General features: G+C 37.7%; 1 protein-coding gene and 1 non-coding gene across 17 annotated transcripts in view; one reads left to right on the top strand and one right to left on the bottom strand.

Annotated features, from left to right (window-relative positions):
* Positions 1–24773, top strand: part of TCF12 (transcription factor 12) — a 363108-nt gene that overhangs the window by 242921 nt on the left and 95414 nt on the right. For all 16 annotated transcript variants that reach the window (XM_035258674.3, XM_035258675.3, XM_035258676.3 and 13 more), the window contains one exon: positions 19811–19946. In XM_035258674.3, coding sequence (XP_035114565.1) covers positions 19811–19946 — 136 coding nt within the window. The remainder of the gene's footprint in view (positions 1–19810; positions 19947–24773) is intronic.
* Positions 15227–15363, bottom strand: LOC118145387 (small nucleolar RNA SNORA2/SNORA34 family). Its single transcript, XR_004730502.1, has one exon. It is a non-coding gene; the product is annotated as a small nucleolar RNA SNORA2/SNORA34 family (small nucleolar RNA).

Here is a 24773-nt window from a genome sequence, read left to right on the forward strand (position 1 = left end):
CAATAAGACTGGGTGTGGTAACTTATGTCTGTAATCCCAGCCCTTTTGGAAGGCCAATTCAGGAGGATCGCTTCAGGCCAGCCTGAGCAACATAGTTACACTGTCTCTACTGAAATTAAAAAAAAAAAAAAAAATCTAGTCAGATTTGGTGGTATGAAGCTGTGGTCTCAGCTACTCTGGAGGCTGAACTGGGAAGATTGTTGAGCCCAAGAGTTCAAGGCTGCAGTGAGCTATGATTGTGCTGTTGCACTCCAGCCTGGGCAAGAGAGCAAGACTCTTGTCTCAAAAAGCAATGTTAAGAAGATACCTAGAAAAACACCAAATGTTCAGGAGTTAAAATAACATATTTAAATGACTTATCATTTAAAAAGAAACCACAGGTAGTTCAGAAGGTATTTCTGACGGAACAATAATGAAAATATGATATAACAAAATTTGTTGGTGCCACTAAAACAGTGCCTAGAAGGAAAGTATACCTTTAAATGCTTCTATTAGAAAAGATCTACAGTGAATGACCAAGGTTCTGCCCTAAGAACTTAGCTGGAAAAAGAAGCACCAAGTAAACCCCAGATAAATAGAAAAAAGGAAAGACTACAAATAAGAGCAGAAATCGATGTAATTGAAAAAAACTAACAAAACCAAAATTTGGCTATTTGAAGTAAATCTTAAAGTTAACTCCTAGCTAGACTAGTTAACACCAAGTGGGAGGAGAAGGGAGCAAGAACACGAATTACCAGTGTCAGGAACGAAAGAGAGGTTGCTGCTATAAATCATATATACATTAAGAATATAATATTATTCGTAACTTAATTCAGTAAATTTGACAGATTAGATAAGTGAATTTTTTGAAAAATACTTACCAAAAGGAGACAAATTGAAACAAAATCTGAATAGGTGTATATCTGTTAATGAAAGTAAAATCAAATTTAAAAACCTGCCCACAAAGAAAGCATAAGGGTCATATGGCTTCTTTCAAAATGATTGTTTGAAATGCCTAGGCTAAAAATACTGCCAATCTTATACAAGTTAGTGTAGAAAAAGAGGAGTGAACATTTCTCAACTCTTTTATGAGGTGAGCAACATTCCAGTAGTACTCAAACAGCACATGTGGTTTGTACCAGAAGTGAAAGTTTGGTTTGAGATTTGAAAATCTATGTATTTAGTGCACCACATTATAATTGAATCAAGAAGAAAAACATTACGATCATTTCCATAGATACAGACAAGATACTTGATAAAAATAAATACTCCGGCCAGTCTCTCAGGAAGCAGAAGGTAGTTTCCTCAGTGTGATCAAAGACAAGCATGAAAAATGTCTGTGGCTAACAACATATTAGTGATGAAACACTAAATGCCTTCCGCCTAATGTCAGCACCAAGGTCAGAATTTTTATTCTCACCATTTTATGTCTCAACCAGTGTAGGAAGGCACGAAAAAAGGGCGTATAATTGGAAAGGAGTAAGTTGAATTTGCTGATGACGTGTTTGTGTACATAGGAAATCTGAAGGAATCATCAAGAAAATTTCTAGAACTAAGTAGTAATGTTAGCTACATCACAGGATGCAAAGTCAATCTAAAAATTAATTGTATTTCTGTAAACCAACAGTGAAAATTGGAAAATTAATAAAATAATAGCGTTTGTAGTAGTATCCAAAAGCATGAAAGACTGAGGGAAAAATTTTACAGAAGATCGTTAAGCTTCAGCAATGAAAACTTCAAATGTCCATTAAAGGCTTGCTGTCACTAGATGTCAGTTCTTCCTAAACTGGATTATAGATTTCAGGGCTAGCCTGGACAACATAGCAAGACCCTGTCTCTTTACGGGAAGAAAAGAAAAACCACAGACTCCTTATCAAAAGACGTAGGTTGAAAAAAATAAACAGGCAAGCCACAGTCTACAAGTTCAGAATTTGCAAAGCATATATTTAACAAAGAACGGATATCCAGGATGCATAAAGCATTCCAGGCTGAGGCAGGAGGATTGCTTGAGGTCAGGAGTTCAGATGGCCCGGGCAACTTTGCAAGATTCCCATCTCGACAAAAAAAATTAAAAATTAACTGCGGGTGGTGGTGTGCACCTCTAGTCCTAGCTACTCAGGAAGCTGATCACTCAAGTGATTGAGGGGGATAACTTGAGCCCAGGAGTTTGAGATCACAGTGAGTGATGATTATGCAGCTTCACTCCAGCCTGGGTGACAGAGCCACATCTTGTCTCTTAAAAAAAAAAAAAAGCCTACATTTCTGTAAAGTTACCCAAGGCGTCTTCATTGTTTCTCTTCATGACAAGACAGTTAGGTACAGTAGATTAACAAGTTTCCAGTCTTTTCTAGAGTTATGTTTTACGGTGATGTCAAGAACACGATCGTTTCTGCTTTGTAACATGACTACACTGGCCTGCTGTTTCCCCAAAAGGATGAATGGAAACTAGTTATTTTGAATAGGAGTTTTGATTCTTTTTTTATGTAACAACAAACTTAATAGTAGGGACCTCAGTCTTGGGCAGAATTATTAGAAACATGATATTAAGAACAAGAAAGTTGACACTGTATTCTATTCTGAGCAAATGTGTTTCAAAACAGTCATAAGTAAACTCATTCAGAGAAGAACTAAGAAATTAGTTGCTCAAGTAACATGAAGAGCATCTTTTTAGTGTTTGAAGCATAAGTTGACTTTTCTATAAGTTCGAATGGTAAAATGTTGGACAATGGGTAGAAATTAAGCATTCCACATCTCAGCTTAATTTCAAAAAGAAATATTATCGTGTGTTGAGCTGTTAATGGGGTAGAATATTAAACCTTGGTAGATAAATTACTTTCCTCTCACTGGATGTTTCCAAGAAGAGGGTAGACATCCACTTTACTGGTCTTTTATAAGAGATTACAGTACCTATTGTTAGATAGAAGTCAAAAACCTTTAAAGGGGCATAATGTTGCCTGCCTGTATTTTCACTCCTCTGGAGGCTGAGGCAGAATTGGTTGAGCCTAGGAGTTCAAGGTTACAGTGAGATATAATTGCACCAATGCATTCCAACACAGGTGACAGAAACCCCCTCTCTAAAGGAAAAGAAATCGAAGACCTTAAAGTGTTCCTAAATTCCATGAGCTCTCTAGTGACAAGTAAAAACCTTTCCAAATGGTGTTATGATCCATCTGAGGTTGGTGACCAGAAATTACTGTTGACACTAACCTGTATGGTTGTATATGTGCTTCGACTTTTATTGTATTGCCACCCAGCAGACTAAATGTATAAGCACAGACAGCAAATGGTTGAATCAATATAGTGATCACAATGGCAGGCCAGTTAGATAGGTTACCAATTATGATACTATGTAATGACTACCATGTATCAGACACTTGACCCTGTAAGCATAATTTCATTTTGTCCCCGCAGAACTTAAGTGGTAGTATTGTTGCTGCTGATGCATCTGTTGTTATTTCTCCCATCTGATAGCTGAGGAACCTGAAGCCTCAAGAAGTTGCATGATTTACACAAGACTTCATAGCTGATCAATATTAGGAAGGAGAATTGATGTAGTGCTAAGAGAATGGTTGAAGTAATAAACCATGTGTAGTCCAGGTTTCGAAGGAAGGAAATGAAGCAATGATTAAACTTTGTTACTGGAAAGAAGGTCAAGAAAATGGTTGTCATGCAGGGAAAGAACAGGTGCAGTAATTAAAAAGAGAGTGGTGGCAGTTTAAGAATAGGAGGTTATGTCCAAGAGTTGAATTCAATATTGGACTTAAAATGTCACAAGTCAAGTGGTTTCCAGGGCTAACAACATTCTCCTTTACGGAGTAGACTGGTGATTTAGACATTTTTGGAGTCACAAAGGTTAAGAAGACATAAGACTAGCTCTTGGATTGATGCAGAAGCTATCCAAAGAAGATTGACTCATAAGGTAGCATGTGAAAGGGATGTGCACACTAGTTGACACACAGTAGGCATTGAGAAAATGTTGTTTGACTCTGAACCATGTGATCTAGGAAAGAGCATATTGGTAGGAGTAACAAGCCATCAGCTGCCTGCAGAGTGATCTGGGTTGTTTGGAACATAGGTAAATAAATTGTTTTGTGGGAAGAAAGTCTGATCTTGAAGTATCAGGCACTAGATAACTTTTTTGCTCTTGTGGCCTAGTCTGGAGTACAATGGCGCAATCTCAGCTCACTGCAATCTCTCCCTCCCAGGTTCAAGCAATTCTCCTGCCACAGCCTCCTGAGTAGCTAGAATTACAGGTGCACACCACCACATTGGGGTAATTTTTTGTATATTTAGTAGAGACGGGGTTTCATCATGTTGGCCAGGCTGGTCTCGAACTCCTGACCTCATGTGACCACCTGCCTCATCCTCCCAAAGTGCCAGGATTACAGGCATGAGCCACCGCGCCTGGCCAGTAGACACTTAATGTCCTATTTCTGTTAAAAGGCTAGAGAAAGCGAGTTGGATTATACGGGGTTTACTTGGCAGGGAAAAAGCTTCATTCATTCTTTTATTTTTATTTTTGTGAAAAAGGGCCCTTCTTTGTCACCCATGGTGGAATGCAGTGGCGTGATCACAGGTCACTGCAGCCTTGCCCTCCCAGGTTTGAGTAATTTACCTAAGCCTCCTGAGACCACAGGCATGTACCACCACATTTGGCTAATTTTTATATTTTTAGTAAGTAGAGATGGAGTTTTGCCATGTTGCCCAGGCTGCATTCATTGTTTCTTTGTTTCTTTTCTCTCCATAAAAATTGATGATTATACTTTTGATGATACTTAGTGCTCTTTGGAAGCAGTTTCAGAAACTCCATTTATTCTTTTGCAAACTTATTTGAGGAGAAAAGAGCCTACAAAATAATGGGTAGAGATTTGATGCCATCTCAAAACAAAGAAAAAAGAGGTGACAACATAGTGGCTATTACATGATAAGGGATTATTGTCAGTTTCGGAGGATGTAACAAGGGGTAGGAGATGGCAGAACAAATGAAGCAGGAACAACAGAATGTTGACAGCTCTCGAAGCTGGGTGATAAGTACATGCAGGTTAATTTTACTGTTTTCTCCTGCTTCTGTGTGTATGAAATTTCTAGACTAAAAAGCTTAATGTTTTGAAGATGTCCAGTATGTAATGTTTCAGTTTATAAAGTATTGGATGCCTAACTATATGCCTACTCTTAATTATACTTATGAAAATGCAAGGAATTGAGATGAGAGGGTGCTTAGAGTTGCTACATTAGAGCTAGTATTAAAGGGAAAAAGTGATTTCAAAGTATTATAGAAGTCTTCAGAAAATGTTAGGACTACGTAACACTTTCCACAAAAACAAAAGACAGGTAAGATTTCATCTCCTATTATTCTAATGTTAGTACCTCACATAGCTGTCTTCTTTGTATTCAATAAAGGAAAGGCATAAAGGCATTCTGGTAACATAGGAAATCATTTGGTTAGCCCTTTTTAATAGGAGAGTTATAAATTCAGACATTCAGAAAAACAACAAACAACTCGATTTGAGGTAGACATGCTTACAGTATGCTCACTGCTAACCTCATAATACTCTGCTTTCAAAAAAAAATCCCTATAGGATTTTTGGAAGTTAGACTTTTTAATGGAAGCCTATGCATTCCTAAAAGAAAGTCATTGTTATTGTATATTTGTAATTATTTGAATATTAGATATATTAAAATGACATTTAGCTTGTTCTCTTCACATTTCTTTTATTTCCAAGTCTGTCTTTATTGATCTACATCCCAATCTCTCTACTGTGATATCTTCTCATTGGCTGATAAAAGATTTGGGAGAGACGTTGAGAAAAAAAAAATGACGAAAAAACCAAAATTCAGATGGTAAAATTTGTATTGCTACTAATAATTAAAGAAGATTAGGAAACTGAAACTGCTGGATTATCATGTTTTAGCAATGTAATTTACATGCATTGTTTATTCTCTTTTTTAAGCTGGAAAGATTGAGCTGATTGGCCATGCACGGTGGCTCATTCCTTTAATCCCAGCACTTTGAGAGGCTGAGGTGAGAGGATCACCAGCCTGGCCGACACGATGAAATCCCATTTCTACTAGAAATTAAAAAAAAAAAAATTAGCTGAGCATGACGGCACATACCTGTAGTCTCAGCTACTCAGGAGGCTGAGGCAGGAGAATTGCTGGAACCTGTGAGGCGGTAGCTGCAGTGAGCCAAGATGGCGCCATTGCACTGCATCTTGAGTGACAGAGCAAGACTCCGTCTCAAGAAAAAAAAGTTGTTTTTTAAAGAAGATTAGGCTGATTTCGTCGGCAGGATCCATTTGATGGATGAGTGTCATTTTCTCCTCAAACCTGCATGACACTTTAAGTATGGACAATATTTATTTATTAGTCTTCGATGTTGAGATTATGAGACTTGGGATTTGTAAAAGAACCAATATAGCAGTTGACTAGTGGTGGCTGGTGGTTTTCTATTGACCCAGGAAAGGATTAGAAGCATCTCAATTTTCTTTCACTTTGTTTTTTTGTTTCCCCCGCCCCCTTCTGCCCCAAATTAATATATTGTCCAAAGTGTTAGTAATGACGTGGAACTATTCAGATTGCACAAAGCATTTAATGAAATCGTGTCTTAGACAAAACACTAGAGAGGATCATAATTAATGTCTCATTTTCTGCCAGTTGCTATTGATTACTCATTCAAGATCCCTTTGTTCTCAGAATGATAAGTGTAGTTTGCATCACTATCTAATGAGATTCTCAGTATAGAATTCTTTAACAACATGCTGATAATTGCTAACATATCCCTGAAATTTGAGTGTAAGTGAATTTGCATCATAATACAATTATTTCACAAATGGTGATATTTTCCAAATTTGAAATGTGTTAGATTTCTTAAATCATTTGTAGAAAATTAACAGAAGACTGACATACGATTAAAGCCCAACATTTATTTTTTGCCCTGAGTTGCCCTCACCCTTTCATTTTGATTTGATTGTGACTTGGGTTACTCTGTCCCTGAAACTTCAAATGGACTTACAGCTAAAGCATACGGTGATATTTGGAAATTAGAACAACTGCAAATACGGTAATACTGTAATAATTCTGCTCTTAGAGCAATTTTGTTTCTTGATCCCTGAGTGATAAAAGAAATACGTGGTACTGTACATAAAGAATCTTAACAGCGTATATATTCTGTTTTAATTGTGTTTATACCTTTCTGTTTCTTTAATTTCCCTCACACTCACTCCTCAGAAAGGTAAATCTTTTGAACAGCTATTTGCCTTTATTTATTTAAAAGTGCATCGCATTTCAGGAGTGTAAGATAGACTTGAAATAGAATTCTTTAATAACACAGCAGAGGTTCCATGAATTTATATCTTTTAATTTTTTTGAAATATGTGACTATAACATATTAGATACTCTTCTTATTTTTTAAAATAAATTAATAGGTTAGTACTTCCAAATTTTAATCATAAAATGATGCTAATAATTTTTGACCTGGGGTTAATTAGGTCCTTACTTGATGTGAAGTTATGATTGGATATTACGGTATGTTTAATATGGCATTTAAGCAAAGCCATTTAATAAAACTCAGTTCTGAGAAAGCAAGCCTGTTTTTCAACACTTAATTTTCCCTTTCTGTTTTGTTTTTTTTTTTTCCCGTCTTCTTCTTCTTCTTCTTTTTTTTTTTTTTTTTTGGTCTCACTATGTTGCCCAGACTGGCCTCAAACTCCGAGGCGTAAGCAGTCCTCCCACCTCACCCTCCCAAGTAGCTGTAACTAGATGCACACCACTGTGTCCAGTTTATTTTCCCTTTTGAGGATAAAGAATATCCAAATTATTGCAGTATGATTCTGAATCCTCCTAGCTTACTGAACAGCACCATTTTACATAGGATATTCTTCTATCATCTATAAAATCATATTTAGAGTACCTTCTAATATAATTAACAAGAGTTACCATTAATAAAGGACCTTAGCCAAGCCTCCCTGCTGCTTTACTCCTCTCCTTTGCTTGTTGTTCATTATCACCACCAAGGCTGGTACTCATCAAGTTCACGTTTTTCTCACAGAGAAAAATTAATGAAGGGTTTTCATATATATATATAGTCATATATATTTGTCATATATATTTTTAGAAAAATATATCTAAAATATAGATATAGTCATGTAGACTATAAAATATAGTCTAGATGACTATAAAAAGACTATTTTCCAAGAATATGTTAAGAAATTAATACACTGTAATTTCAGAGTACTAATTCTGCCTTGAATAAGATAGCTCGGCACAATAAAACTGCTTTGTCTAGTTCTGTATCCTCTGGGATATTTTCGTGTTCTTTTTGCCGAAGATACCTCCAGGACAAGATCAGTGGTAATCAATAATGCTTCTCATTTGTTTTAGGAAGACAGAAAAATCAATAATATGAGCTGATATCTAATTTTATTTTAGGAGGAGAAAAATAAAATAGTTTATGTGGCTTTGGTGTTGTCTAAATGTTTGAATGCTCAAATAAAGAAAAATACATTATTTTCTTAGAATAGCAACTTCTTAGGCTCTTATAGTTTAGTACTTGATTTTGATTTTTTTTAAATTGTATTGTTTTCATTGGTTTGTTAAATATTTGTAGATTGTCAAGTTCTTGTGAAGAAAATTTTATTTTAAACTTTTTGTAATTCTTAGAGTACTGAACATTATTTTAGTTAACAGGATCAAATATGGTCTTACAGTCTTAAAAAGGAGCAATTTTTTTTTTTTTGCCTAATCATATGGATCATGATACAGATTAAACACAGGAAAATGGCTATTGCTGTGATTAGGAGAGCTGAGTGAAGTGCGGCCTGTGCATCTTTTTTGGCATTAATACTCACTATGGAACAAGAAGACGGCATTTCCTAACCACATGTCCAGATTTGTGCATAGTGGGGAAAATACCAACACTAAAACTGGTAGCAAGTAAACTTGTTTTTTTTTTTCCTAAAAAGATTTGTTTTCCTTTTTTTCTTTCTTTACTATCGATTGCATAGATGGAAAATCTACCATGATGTGTTCTGTAGCCCCCTCAGCCTTAGAATTGTAGTGCACAAGTTCATTTATAAATTACTTAACATTTTCAAGTTAACAATCTTAAAAATGGTATGTGTTCCCGAACTAATATAGAAGTCTTGTTGTATTGAGAAAAGGGCTTTCTGAGCAGACCTAAATTCACATTATTAGGGTGTCACTACTTGTTACCACTGTAATATATGAAATCTATATAATACTTAAGATTGCAAAACATGAAAAGATTGATGTAAATCATACATGAGATGGTACCTTTGAAAATGTACTAGGGAGTCCTCAATATTTTATTCTTCTCTACTTCAGCTCCTTATTTTGAAAAATTGCCTACCCATAGAAAAAGATAAGAATAATACAGTGAACATCCATGTGCTTTTCAGTGAGAGTCATCAGCTCATGTCTCACCACATTCCTTTCCTGTCTGCTCGCTCTGTGTGTGTGTGAATGTTTGTATGCTGCATGTGACTTTATATACACAAATGCTCACACTTCTGAATCATTCAAGAATAAGTTGACATTTTCCTGTTTATTCTTGATCTTAATTGATATTGCTTGGATCTGTCACACCTCTCTTTGGGTTTAGCATCTGTCAGTCCTCTCTAGGGATCTGTCACTTCTGCCCCTATTCTCTTGTCTATTCCAGCATCCTTTTTTACCATAGCCATTGGGAGTTGTAACCCAGTCAGCTTGAATTCAAGGCAGACAGAGTCTCCTGAAAACTTAGATTACTTACTTAAGACAAAGGTTTATGCCCAGGACGCAGAATAAAATATAGCATTCATCTGAGTCATTTTGTAATATTTAGAATGCGGTGAGCTGATGGGAAAAGAAAAAATGAAACTGAGTAGTTGTCTATTTACCAGGGCCAGTAAGCCTTGTTTACTTCTTCCAGCAACCGTGTCAGCTATCTGTAGAAGAGGAAACAGATTCATTAGTGTTAAATAATTTGTCCAAGATGACCAGTCAGGATTTGGACTCAGGATGCGTAACTCCAAAACTAGTGCTGTTTCCAGAACATCAGTATTTTTGTAGACTTTACACTTCCTTTTCATCTTTTAGATTATTTCCTTCCTCTCTAGTTCTTATTATGACTATTATTTTATTTCTTTGAAGAAACAACTCACGGGCTAAATTTTACTCGTCTGAAAGTTTATCTTTACCTTACTAAGCAAACAGATTTTTCTTAACCACCATCCAGACTTAGTCCTTTGTCCCTCCTCTGACATACTAGGTTAGCAGCCAAAAAAAAAGTTCAAAAAGAGCCAAATTTTAGACCATACTTTTCCGTTGCAACACTGAACTCTTAACATTTGCATGAAAACAGCCATAGCCAGTACATAAATATATTGTGTTTCATTTGAGACTGTATTTCAAGAAGAATATTTTCAAAAACAGACCCACTTTCTCCTCTAAGCTCTGGTTTGTTGATCCCTAATATAAATCGTTATCTTATATTCCCATTAGAATATGTATTCCAGGAAATGTTAGTGTAAGGGACACTGTTGAGAGACATACACGTGTCCTTCCTTCTGATATATTTATGTGTGTATTACGACCAGCTTCTTACGTGCCTTCCACATGAGAAAATGCAGATGAAGTAGTAAATGCAGCAGGTTCCTCAAAACATATCGATGAAAGTCAGTTTGGCACTGAGCAGGAAACATCCTGTTGAAATACCAGAGATGTTTAAAGGAAAACTTCAAGGTACTTGACCCCTGCCCTTAAGCATGTGGTAATAATATGTTCCGTCTAGTGTACTACGAACCATATTCTGATCTTGCCATTTAAGCAATGTTGAATGTGCCAGCATGGGCAAATAAAAGAAAGAAATGTAAAACAGACGCGACAATGGACATTTCAGCATAACATCTATGGGAGGCTTAATGATTCCTAGGTCATACTACTCTCAGACAGATCATACCATCAGAAAATCCATAGCTCATGGTCTGTCAGATAAATAGAATACATATGCCTATTTACATTTATGTTGATCATTTTCTCCCTTTTATCATTTCTTCTGGAGGTTATTATTTTAACAGAGACTATTTCTTCTTTATGTCTGATAATCACATCTTTATCTCCCAATCTACCAAATGTTGTATCTACTGGAATTTGTACAATTAATGCTAAATAATTAAATTAATATTATATAGTCTTTTCATAGACACATTATAGTGCCCGATAACTGAAATTGTCTTCTCTCGACTTTCCTCCTTTATAAGGGAATGTATCAGCTTTTCTTTTGCACACTTTGTGGAGTCTGGAAAATTGCATTCTTAATTATGAGTATTTCTGAAAGCTGTAATGAATGACCTTTGGCTGGTGTAGTATATTGTCTGCTTCACGTATGCTTCAACATTGTTGAATAAGATTTAAAGAAACTGAAGCATTAAATGGAAATGAAAAGACAGCATAGCAGAACTTACAAGATGCAGCAGAAGCCATAATCGGAGGGAAATTTATTATTGTGAATGCCTACGTTTGAAAAGAAGCAAGCTCTGAAATCAATAACGTAATTCCTACCTTAAGAAACAAGTAAAAGAAGAACAAAGTAAATTGAAAATCAGAAGAAGAAATGAAATAACAGAAGATTACAACAGCAGTAAACAAAATAGAGACCAGAAGGACGATAGAATCAACAAAATCAAAATTGATTCTTTAAAAATATCAACATGGTGACTCACACCTGTAATTCCATCACTTTTGAGAGGCCGTGGCGGGAGATCGCTTGAGGCCAGTTCAAGACCAACCCCGGCAACCTAGTGAGGCCCCCATCTCTACATAACAGTTTAAAAAGTAGCCAGGTGTGGTGGTGCAAATCTGTGGTCCCAGCTACTCAGGAGGCTTAGGTCGGAAGATCACTTGAGCCTGAGAGATTGAGGCTACAGCGAGCCCTGTTCATGCCACTGCGCTCCCACCTGAGCAACAGAGCAAACTCCTGTCTCAAAAAGCTAACAAGAATAAAAGTAAATACAAGGATCAACAAAATGGACAAACCTTTATCTAGGTTGACTAAGAAAAAAAAAGAACAGTGTCAAACTACTAAATGGGAATTTACAGGATATTACTGTTGACTTCACAGAATAAAAAAATATTATAAGAGAATATAATTATAATTATAATGAATAATTATGTGTCAAAAAATTAGTCTGGATGAAATGGACAAATGCCTAGAAATACACACACTACCAAAACTGGCTTAAGAAGAAGTAGAAAATCTGAACAGAGCTAAAACCAGTAAAGAGATAGAATTAGTAGTAAGAACCCTCCCGTTAAAGAAAAGTCAACGGCTGGACCCAGCGGCTTATGCCTATAATCCTAGCATTTTAGCAGGCTGAGGTGGGAGGCTCACTTGAACCGTGGAGTTCAAGACCAGCCTGGGCAATGTGGTTAGATCTGATCTCTATAAAACATTTTAAAATTAACTGAGTGTGATGGCATCCACCCACAGACCTAGCTACTCAGGAGGTTGAGGTGAGAGGATCAGTTGAGCTCAGGAGGTCGAGGCTGCAGTAAGCCACGATTAAGCCGCTGCATTTCAGCCTGAGTAACAGAGCGAGACCATCTAAAGAAAAAAGAAAAGTCCAGGACCAAATGGCTTCACTAGTGAATTCTACCAGTCCTTTAAAGAAGAAATCATGCCAGTTCCTCTCAAATACTTCCTAACTCATTCTGTGAGGTCAGCATCATCCTGATGTCAAATTCAGACGAAAATAATAGAGGAAAAAGGAAATTATAGATCAATATCCTTTTTGCATATTCCTCTACAAAAAATGTTAGCAGAGTGAATCCAGCAACATATTGAAAAGATTATACATCACAAGTAAGGGAGTTTTATTCCAGGAATGCAGGGATAGTTCAACCTCTGATAATTAGTCTCTGTAATTAATCACACTAATATAATGAAGGGGGGAGAAACTCATATGATGATCTCAATTGATGCCAAAAAAGAATCTTGGCTGGATGTGGCAGATCACTTGAGGCCAGAAGTTGAAGACCAGCATGGCCAACGTGGCAAAACTCTGTCTTTACTAAAAATACAAAAATTAGCCGGGCATGGTGGCACACACCTGTAATCCCAGCTCCTTAGGAGGCTTAGGCAGGAGAATTGCTTGAACCTGGGACGTGAAGCTTGCAGTGACCTGAGATCACACCACTGCACTCCAGCCTGAGTGACAAAGTGAGACTCTGTCTCAAAAAAAAAAACAACTAACAAAATCCAACACTTTCACTTTCACGATCATAGCATTTAACAAGCTAGAAATAAGAGAAGAGAACTTATTCCATTTGGTAAAAGTCATTTCCAGAAATCTGCAGCTAATCCACTTGAGGTTAACAGTGTGAAAATTATCTCCCTAAGATTGGGAACAAAACAGTATTGTCTATGTTTACTGCCTACATTCAGCACTGTACTGGAAGTTCTAAACCAGGGGTATTCAATCTTTTGGCTTCCCTGAGCCACATTTGAAAAAATGATTGTCTTGGGCTGCACATCAAATACGCTAACACTAATGATAGCCGGTGAGCTCAAAAAAAAAAAAAAACCTTAATATTTTAAGAATGTTTACAAGGCCAGGTGCTCAACGCCTGTAATCCCAGCACTTTGGGAGGCCGAGGCAGGCGGATCACGAGGTCAGGAGTTCAAAACTAGCCTGACCAACATGGTGAAACCCCATCTCTACTAAAAATACAAAAAATTAGCCGGGCATAGCGGTTTATGCCTGTAATCCCAGCTACTCTGCAGGCTGAGGCAGGAAAATTGCTTAAACCCAGGAGGCGGAGGTTGCAGTGAGCCAGGATCGAGCCATTGCACTGCAGCCTGGGCAACAAAGCGAGACTTCGTCTCAAAAAAAAGTTTACGAATTTTTGTTGAGCGACATTCAAGGCCGTCTCGGGCCATGTGGCCCACAGGCTGCAGGTTGGACAAGCTTGTTCTAAACAGATTAGTGGCTGGGCACTGTGGCTCACGTCTATAATCCCACCACTTTGGGAGGCTGAGGTGGGTGGATCATGAGGTTAGGAGTTCAGGACCAGCCTGGCCAACATGGTGAAACCCTGTCTCTACTAAAAATACAAAAATTAGCTGGATGTGGTGGTACACGCCTGTAATCCCAGCTACTCAGGAGGCTAAGGCAGGAAAATCATTTGAACCCAGGAGGTAGAGGTTGCAGTGAGCCAAGATCGCACCATTGCACTCCAGCTTGGGAGCCTGGGAGATAGAGCAAGACTCTGTCTCAAAATAATAAACAGATTAGTTAGGTGAGAAAAAAAATAAAAGGTATCCAAATTGTAAAAGAAGTAAAACTATCTTTATTTGCAGGTGTTACGATCTTACATATACAAAATCCTAAGGAATTCACAATAAAACTATTAGAGTTAATAAATTAATTAGACTGGGTACAGTGGCTCATGCCTGTAATCCTAGCACTTTGGGAGGCTGTGGTGGGTGGATCACAAGATCAGGAGTTCAACACCAGTCTGACCAACATGATAAAACTCTGTGTCTACTAAAAATACAAAAATTAGCCAGATGTGATAGTGGACAGCCTATAATCAATCCCAGCTACTCAGGAGGCTGAGGCAAGAGAATCACTTGAACCCACAAGGCAGAGGTAGCAGTGAGCCGAGATCGTGCCACTGTACTCCAGTCTGGGTAAACAGAACAAGACTCCCTCTCAAAATAAATAAAATAAATAAATTTAATAAAGCTGCAGGATGTATGGTTTATTTAGTAATAAACCAAAATCAAAATTAAGAAAACATCTCCATTTACAGTAGTGTTTAAAGGAATCAAATACCTAAGAATTAGTTTAATTTCTTTAATTTTTTTTTTTTGTTTGTTTTCTTTGGAAATCACTAAAAATTAATTTAAAAGTGAAGTATTGTACACAGGAAACTAAAAAACACTGCCGGAAGAAATTATAGAAGATGTAAATAAATGTAAATACGTTTGCTATTTAGTCCATTGGAGCACTTAATATTAAGACGTCAAAACTCCCCAGAGCAGTCTGTGGATTCAGTGCAATTCCTATCAAACTTCCAATGACCTTTTTTTTTTAATAAGTTTTTTTTTTTAAAGAGATGGGGTGTCACCATGTTGGCCAGGCTGGTCTCGAACTCCTGACCTCAGGTGATCCACCCGTCTCGGCCCCCCAAAGTGTGGGTATTACAGGCGTGAACCACCGCACCCAGCCTTTTTTTTTTTAATGGCTAATGTTTCTTTCTAACGAATTGACCACTACATTTCCGAAGTTATGAAATGACCAACAGACCATAGAAAGATAATTCTTTAGGCTCCTGCTTGAAACCAACAGCTTCAGCAAACTGCTGGCCTTGATTCAGGGCCAATCCAATGGCCTTTTTTTTGCAAAAATGAAAATGTTGATCTTTAAATTTATGTGGAATTTTGTTGTGTTATTACACTTTAAGTTCTGGGGTACGTGTGCAGAACATACAGGTTTGTTACGTAGGTATACACCTGGCATGGTGGTTTGCTGCACCCATCAACCTGTCATCTACATTAGCTATTTCTCCTAATGCTGTCTCTCTCCGAGTCCCCATCCCCCTGACAGACCCCAGTATATGATATTCATCTCCCCGTGTCCATGTGTTTTCGTTGTCCAGCTCCCACTTATGAGTGAGAACATGCATTGTTTGGTTTTCTATTCTTGTGTGTGTTTGCTGAGAATGATAGTTTCTAGCTTCATCCATGTCCCCGCAAAGGACATGAACTCATCCTCCTTTATAGTTGCACAGTATTCCAGGGTGTATTTCTGCCACATTTTCTTTATCCAGTCTGTCATTGATGGGCTTTTGCATCGGTTCCAAGTCTTTGCTATTGTGAACAGTGGTGCAGTAAACATACGTGTGCATGTGTCTTTATAATAGAATGATTTATAATCCTTTGGGTATATACGCAGTAATGGGATTGCTGAGTCAAATGGTATTTCTGGTTCTAGATCTTGAGGAGTCGCCACACCATCTTCCACAATGGTTGAACTAATTTACACTCCCATGATAGTGTAAAAACGTTCCTGTTTCTCCACATCCTTTCCAGCATCCGTTGTTCCCTGACTTCTCAATGATCGCCATTCTAGCTGGCACGAGATATCTTCTTGTGGTTTTGATTTGCATTTCTCTAATGACCGGTGATGAAGAGCTTTTTTTTCATGTGTTTGTTGGCCACATAAATGTCTTCTTTTGAGTAGTATCTGTTCATATCCTTCGCTCAGTTTTTGATGGCGTTGTTAGTTTTTTTCTTGTAAATTTGTTTAAGTTCTTTGTAGATGCTGGGTATTAGCCCTTTTTCAGATGGATAGATGGCAAAAATTTTCTTCCATTCTGTAGGTTGTCTGTTCACTCTGATGATAGTTTCTTTTGCTGTGCAGAAGCTCTTTGGTTTAATTAAAATCCCATTTGTCAATTTTGGCTTTTGTTGCCATTGCTTTTGGTGTTTTAGTCTTGACGACTTTGCCCATACCTGTGTACTGAATGGTATTGCCTAGATTTTCTTCTAGGTTTTTTATGATTTTATGTCTTATGTTTACATTTTTGATCCATCTTGAGTTAATTTTTGTGTAAGATGTAAGGAAAGGGGTCCAGTTTTAGTTTTCTGCATATGGCTAGCCAGTTTTCCCAACATTTCTTAAGTAGGGAATTGTTTCCCTACTGCTTGTTTTTACAGGTTTGTCAAAGATCAGATGGTTGTAGATGCATGGTGTTATTTCTGAGGTCTCTGTTTTGTTACATTGGTCTATGTGTCTGTTTTGGTACCAGCACTATGCTGTTTTGATTAGTATAGCCTTGTAGTATAGTTTGAAGTCAGGTAGCATGATGCCTTCAGGTTTGTTCTTTTTGCTTAGGATTGTCTTGGCTATGTGGGCTCTTTTTGGGTTCCATATGAAATTTAAAGTAGTTTTTTCTAATTCTGGGAAGAAAATCAACAGTAGCTTGATGGGGATGGCATTGAATCTATAAATTACTTTGGCCAGTATGAGAGCACATTTTGCAATTCATATATCTGATAAGTCTAGTATCCAGGATATGTAAAGAACTCATACAATTCAACAACAAAATGATAACCCAGTTTAAAAAATGGGCAAAGGACTTGACTAGGCATTTTTCTAAAGGAGATACTGTAATATACGTTAAGCCCATGAAAAGATGCTCAGTATCATTAGTCGTTAGTGTTACGCAAATCAAAACCACTACAAATGAGATACCATTTTGCCCTTCAAGGATGGCAATAATTTAAAAAGCAAACAGAAACTAGGCAAGGATGTGGAGAAATTGGAACCCTTGTACATTGCGAGTATGACTGTAAAATAGTGCAGCTACTGTGGAAAACAGTTTGGCAGTTCCTCAGAAAGTTAAACATAGAATTACACATATGACCCTGCAATTTCACCGCTAGTTATTTACCCAAAAGAATTTAAAACAAGTGCTCAAATACTTTTGTATGAATGTTTATAGCAGTAGTATACACAGTAGTTAAAAGCTGGAAACAAGTAAAACATCCATCAGTGGATGAATGGATGAACAGTTTGTGTATATCCATATTCAATGGAATATTATCCTAAAAAGGAATGAAGTACTCTGATACATGCTATATAATATAGAAGAACTTCTAAAACACTATTCTAAATGTGGGAAGACAGACACAAAAGGCCATATATTGTATGAGTCCATTTTTGTTAAATATCCTGAATAGGCAAACTCATAGAGACCGATTAGTGGTTGCCATTGGCTGGGGGAGGGTGGAATGGGGAGTAAGTGCTTAATGGATATGGAGTTTCCTTTTGTGGTGATGAGAATGTTCTGGAACCTAGAGAGTGGTGATGGTTGAACAACATTATGAATGTACTAAATGCCACTGACTGAAAATATTCACTGTTTAACTTTATGTTATATAAATTCCACCTCACCTTTTTAAAAAGCTTAAACAGCAAAGAAAAGTCATTTAAATGACTGTTTTTCTTGACCGTTAGACTGGAGGCAGAGATTGGGCAGTTAGGGCTACTGTTCAAAAGTTCTGCTGATTCTTTTTGACCAGAGCTGAAGTTTGTTTCTCAGTTCGTTTGTGATACTCAGTGGCTGAAACAGCTACTGCTGAGAGTATGGTGGTGGCAGTAAGGGGTAGTAAACACATGGTGAGGGGGGTTAGTAAATGTACCAGAGGAATTACAGCTCTTTTCACTTGAGAGTGTCTATCTTCTCAAGTGTATTTCAACCTGCCTTCCTTGTGAGGTCTTCTTTCTGTCTCCTGTCTTTCAATTCTATGATCCCATTTCATCTCAGCTACCAGAAATCTCAGAGCAAAATTCTGCCCAACTAACCTCGTTTGTTTTGTAATAGGGTTACTGGGTTACTAGGTTAGGGCTGCTGAATCTGAATTAGAAATGAAGCACTTGACAGTCTCATAATGTCACTTAACTACCTCAGGTCTCTCTCCTCATCTTCGCCATCCTGATGGGTTTTCTCTTAATCATATTTTCTATGCCTAAGACATTAAAAAGGCTAGCAAATACATTGGTTGACAGACTAAGAATCTGAAAAAGATAGGAAAGGATGGATGATTATGGACCAAGTATAATAAGATGAATTTTATTAGAGATAAACTTTAAGTCTTGTATTTGGGACCGAAAAACACAAACTATACAAGTACAACATTGAAGGGATATGAGTTAATAGCAGCACGTGCACCAAAATGAAGACCCACATAAGCATGTGACCACTCTTAACCTCTTAATATTAGCTAACAAATACAGTGTTAAAAAAGAGATGGTGAGGAGGACTCTCAAACTCAGTGTCATGAGATACAAGTGAAGAAAGCAGGAATGGGCTAGCTGCAGTAGCTCACCCCAATAATCCCAGCTCTTTTTGAGGCCAAGGCAGGAAGGTTGCTTGAGCCTAGGAGTTCAAGACCAGCCTGGGCAGGTTAGGGAGACCCCTATCTCTACAAAAAAAATTTTTTTAATTAGCTGTGTGTGATGGCATGTGCCTGTACTTCTTGCTATTTCAGGAGGCTAAGTCAGGAGGTTTACTTGAGCCCAGGTTCCAGGCTATGGTAAGCTGTTACCATGCCACTGCATTCCATTCTGGGTGGGAGCAGGATCCATCCCTAAAAAGGAAAGGAAGAAGAACAGAATTTTTGCTGCCTTATGTGTTCATGAAAGTATTAAAGCAAAGACTAGTGACCATTTTTCAAAATACGAATGATTAAAAAATGTGGGACCACACAGCCACTAAAATGTCTTTCAACCCTAAGATTGTATAGATCTACATAATTATTAAAAAGCAGACAATGTGGCCAGGTGTCATGGCTCAGAGCTGTAATTCTCGCACTTTGGAGCCTGAGATCAGGAGTTTGAGACCAGCCTGGCCAATATAGTGAAACCCCATCTCTGCTAAACATTCAAAAATTAGCCAGGCATGGTCATACGCACCTGTAATCTGAGCTATTCAGGAGGCTGAAGCAGGAGAATCACTTGAGCCCAGAAGGCAGGGGTTGCAGTGAGCCAGTATCTCACCAGTACACTCTAGCCTGAGTTAGTAACTGAGACAACTCTGTTTTTAAAAAAAAAAAAAAAAAAAAAAGCAGACAATGTGAGGGTGGAGAAAAAAAGAGAAAGTCTGGGCTGAAATCACTGGTCTAATTAAATTCAAAAAGTACTTATTGGGTGCTTCCTAAGTTAAGACATTACTGAAGTTACTATAAATAATTCATAAGTGATGAAATTTTCAGGTTTGGGTCAGTATCAGCAGGAAAATAATTTGTTTCCTTGGTCTTTTATAGTCTAGTCTCCTGAGACAAGATATAGGGCTTGGGAGCCCAGCACAGCTGTCTTCTTCAGGAAAACCAGGGACAGCCTACTATTCATTCTCTGCCACAAGTTCTAGGAGGAGACCACTTCATGACTCTGCAGCGCTTGGTGAGTGTATCGCACAACAGATCTCATCCCACAGATGTTGTTGTTGTTGTTTCTTTCCTTAGTCTATACTTCTTGGTGTGCTTTTTTTTCCTTTTTGTTTAAGACAGGATCTCACTCTGTTACCCATGCAGGAACGCAACGGCACAATCTTGGTTCACTACAGCCTTAGCCTCTGTGCTCAAGCCATCCTCCCACCTCAGCCTCCCGAGTAGCTGAGACTGTAGACACATGCCACTGTGCCTGGCTGATTTTTTATTTTTTTGTAGAGCCAGGGTTTTGCCATTGTTGCCCAGGCTGCTCTTGAACTCCTGAGCTCAAGTGGCTTGCCCATCTCAGCTTCCCAAATTGCTGGGATTACAGATGTGAGGCACCGTGCCCTGCCCTGGCTATGCTTTTAATTAGAAGATATTTGGATTCTTGGGTGTCATATTGGTGTCAGGGTTTATTTGCACAAAAATAATACATCCATTAGATATTTAATAAATGAAATTATCAAAAATATTACTTTTATAAATGCATTATAAGATAAGTTTTTAATGGAAGGTTTGGCCATGAATAATTTTGGATGACTGTTCAATTTGTAAGCCATAATTATAACAAGTTTCAAACAACCAGTTTTACTGGTAAAGTAAAAATGAGACTTCACTACTTCTTATTCTTGTAATTAGAATTTCATGTTCTAATGTTAATACCTTATTCCTTACTAAAAATGACACAACACAATTTGCAAGGTGGTTTTATACACATTCTCATCTCATCAATTCACCAATCCTGTTAGTCGGTGGATATAATCCTGGATTTAATATAAAAACTGAGCGTCCAAAGGGAGGACACATTCATATCATTAGTGTTAGAATAAAATTTAAGATTTTCTGACTCCAGGTTCATTGTCCTTTGCATATTACTTGCTTCCCCACGCCACGTTTTTTTGAACTGAGGTAAAATTTACCGTATTAAGTTGTACAGTTGAGCAGCATATACTACATTCCCTGCATTATACCATCACCCTATCTAGTTCTGAAACGTGACTGCATAAGGAAACTTTGTGCATATGAAGCATTCAAACCCCATTATTTTTTCACTAGCTTCCTTCTTTTATGTCTTGTACATAGCCTGATGAGGCCAGTCTCTTTTGCGTGGCTGCTTACGGCAAGCCTTAGGTGTTCTCTAATGCTTTATCCAAACTGTGTTTAAATGTCAGAATTTTTGGTCATCTCTACCAAAGATCTTTTAAATAAGAAAATTAAATTAAACCTGCAAAGCATTTTTAAATTAAAAATAGGCCAGCTTCCAATATGTAGTCCACCAAAAAATTATGTCAGCTTTTTTTTTTTTTGAGACGGAGTTTGGCTCTTGTTACCCAGGCTGGAGTGCAATGGCGCGATCTCGGTTCACCGCAACCTCCGCCTCCTAGGTAGGTTCAGGCGATTCTCCAGCCTCAGCCTCCTGAGTAGCTGGGATTACAGGCACGCGCCACCATGCCCAGCTAATTTTTTTTTTGTATTTTAGTAGAGACGGGGTTTCACCATGTTGACCAGGTTGGTCTCGATCTCTCGACCTCGTGATCCACCTGCCTCGGCCTCCCAAAGTATGTCAGCTTTTTATTGCACAGACATTTGTTGATTGCTTCATATTTATATATCTACTTTCTGTTAATCTGTTTTTTGGTGAAATATTCCTGGTCTCTGTGCTAGGGTCTGCTTGAGAGTATAAAAGAGCATGACGACAGATCATCATATTCAGCGTAAAGAACTCTGATTAGATGTGTCCACTTCTCAGTATTGTGGATGTTTTAGTATGTATACTGTTAATTCAGCCCAGGTGATTTAGACCAGTACACTTTTTGTTATTAAAGAAATGATAAATTATAAATGCATTTTTCCATCTCCTGTCTCGTTTTCTACCTAATGAGTTAGTCAGGATAGGAACATTAATTAGAGTCTAGATTCAATGTTAGTCAGTGTTACCCTAGAAAAATACCTTGTTAGTATGCTCTGTGAGTGTATACTGCGACAAAAAGCACTAATGCAAACTAATACTCTATTAAGTTCAGGGGAAAATTAATTATTGAAATAACTAGGAAAGAGGGGAGTAAATTTTAGAAAAATCCAAACTTAAAATCCAGGTTTTTCTATAAAGTAAAATTTATATCTTCTTTATTTTCATTTTGATTATGATGATAGACGCTGTTGATTGTCTCCTCCATGCCAGGAACTGAGCTGTACACACTACATTTTTACAAACCTCTATGAGGTTGTAATGGTAACTTCATGTTACAAGTGAGAAACCAAGACCCAGAGAAGCTCAATAACTTGGCCAAGACTGGGTTGGGATGTGGTAGTTCTCTTGATGCCCAGGGTCGGCCACCTATCTCCTGTGTAAATGTCATTTAGTGGGTTCTTAATACGTTCTTTAAAGCTGTTTCTCACTGTTAGCCATTCTTTCTTAGCATTTGCAGTTATTGATAAAGTCTCAGTGTTTAAAAGGACTCGAGATCATCTACATCAACCTCAGCATCTTCACAAACTATTTAGGTGCTTTAGGAAATCAACATGCTTTACAACAGTATCTAATTACCCAATTTATAGTAATTTTTCCCCACAATTGAATGGAAACCTAATAATAATGGCTAAAATTTGTTAAGTGTCATGCTTTTGTTAGGCACTCCCCTAAGCGTCTTTCATATATTAACACAGTACATGAAACACACAGAAAACCATGTGTTACCCCCTTTTTTACATGGAGGTAACTAAAGATCAAAGAGAGTTAAGTAATTAACTGCTGTATGATGGAGCTGAAATTAGAATCCAGCCAGCCTCCTCTTACTTTATTTTATTTTTTTGAGATGGTGTTTTGCTCCTGTGCCACAGGCTGGAGTACAGTGGTGTCATCTCGGCTCATTGCAGCTTTGGCTTCCTAGGCTCAAGTGATTCTCCTGCCTCAGCCTCCTGCGTATCTGGGATTACAGGCACATGCCACCATGACTGGCTTATTTTTGCATTTTTAGTAGGGACAGGGTTTTACCATGTTGGCCATGGTAGCATGCTGGTCTTGAGCTCCTAACCGCAAGTGATCTGCCTGCCTTGGCCCCTCAGAGTGTTAGGATTACAGGCGTGAGCCAGCACTCCCAGCAATCTCTTAACTGTGACACTTTGCAACCTCCCAGACGTGATCTGTGAATCCCAGGTTCATGATTTTACATCAGACATTTTATATTGATTGTGTGGTGGTAGGTAACCAAATAGAAAAATTTCTATTCTCATGGCAATGGAAAACCTGGCCTAAAGTAAGTAGCAACATCCTTTACTAATAATGCCTTCAGAGTAGAATGAGAGGCTCTAAACTGGTAGGAGCAGTTCAGTTGACTGTTTTGGTACAAAGAGTGTGGCTTTTGCTCAAGGGAATACTGTATTCGTTATGAGTAGTTGGGGTTTTACAAATACAGAGTGTGCCAGCTGTTGTTTATCTTTGGTACTTCTGTTTTAAGGAAATACAGGCCTGCCTTTTGGGGTAGGGAATGAATGCTTCACCCTTGGCTCTTGTGTACAGTTTTCTTCATATGCTACATATAAAGTTGCCTTTTTAGCTTTGCATCCTCCTGGGGTATTCACTGTAGAAAATTCCCAGCCCAAAATTTAAACAACAGTTTAAACTGGGGCCGAGCATGGTGGCTTATGCCTATAATATTAGCACTTTGGGAGGCCAAGGCCAAAGGGTCACTTGGGCCCAGGAGTTCAAAACCAACCTGGGCAACATAGTGAAACACTATTTAAAAAATTGAGAAATTTTTAATTAGCTGAGCGCAGTGGCACCCACCTAAAGTCTAGCGACTCAGGAGAGTAAGGCAAGGGAATTGCTTGAGCCCAGGAATTCAAGGCTATAGTGAGCTATGCTCATACCACTGCATATTCCAGCCTGGCCAACAGGGCAAGATCCTGTCTCTGAAACATGGATGGGTGATTGAATGACATTGCCTGTGTCAGTGCCCATATTTAATAGTTCATGTATCATATCTTGGCATTATTATAACCTTGATTTCATTCCTTTATTCAGTGTCTTATTGTATGGTGTCATTGATGACCCAGGAAGATATAATCCCAGCACTTTGGGAGGCCAAGGCCAGAGGATCACTTGAGGCCACCTGTACATCCATAGGTTTCTCATCTGTGGATTCAGCCAACCACAGATAAGAAAAAAATTTTTATTGGGTGATTGCGTCTGTCATGAGCATGTATAGACTTATTTTTTCCTTGTTATTATTCCCTAAACAACATATATAACTATTTACATAGCATTTACATGGTATTAGGTATTATACATAATAATATAGAGATGATTTAAAGTATATGAGGATGTATCTAGATTATATGCAAATACTACATCATTTCATTCAAAGGGCTTGAGCCTCTGTAGATTTTTGTATCCTTGGGGATCCTGGAACCAATCCCACTGATACTGAGGAGTGATGGTGCTGTGACTAATTCTCATGTTTACAGCTTTCAGAAGTATAAAGTATAAACTTTACATCAGCTTCCTCTTGTGTTCTCTCTTCCTAATAATGAGCCACTCAGAAAATTCTGAATCTGAGCCATTATTTGTGTAAACCTGGAACGCTGAGTTTATCACTTTGTTTTACAGTCAATCATATGGACAGGTTTTATTATATTTTACAGATAAGTAAAATTACATCACATGAGACAGATTAACATATAAAATACTCATGTTTTCATTTATATTGATAAATTCTATCTTAGAAATATACTTTCTCTGTCAAGTTATTTCCTGGAAATAAATATTAACATTCAGGGTCAAATTATAATTAATGAT

This window comes from Callithrix jacchus, chromosome 8 (genome assembly GCF_049354715.1).
Source record: "Callithrix jacchus isolate 240 chromosome 8, calJac240_pri, whole genome shotgun sequence".
Taxonomy (NCBI): domain Eukaryota; kingdom Metazoa; phylum Chordata; class Mammalia; order Primates; family Cebidae; genus Callithrix; species Callithrix jacchus.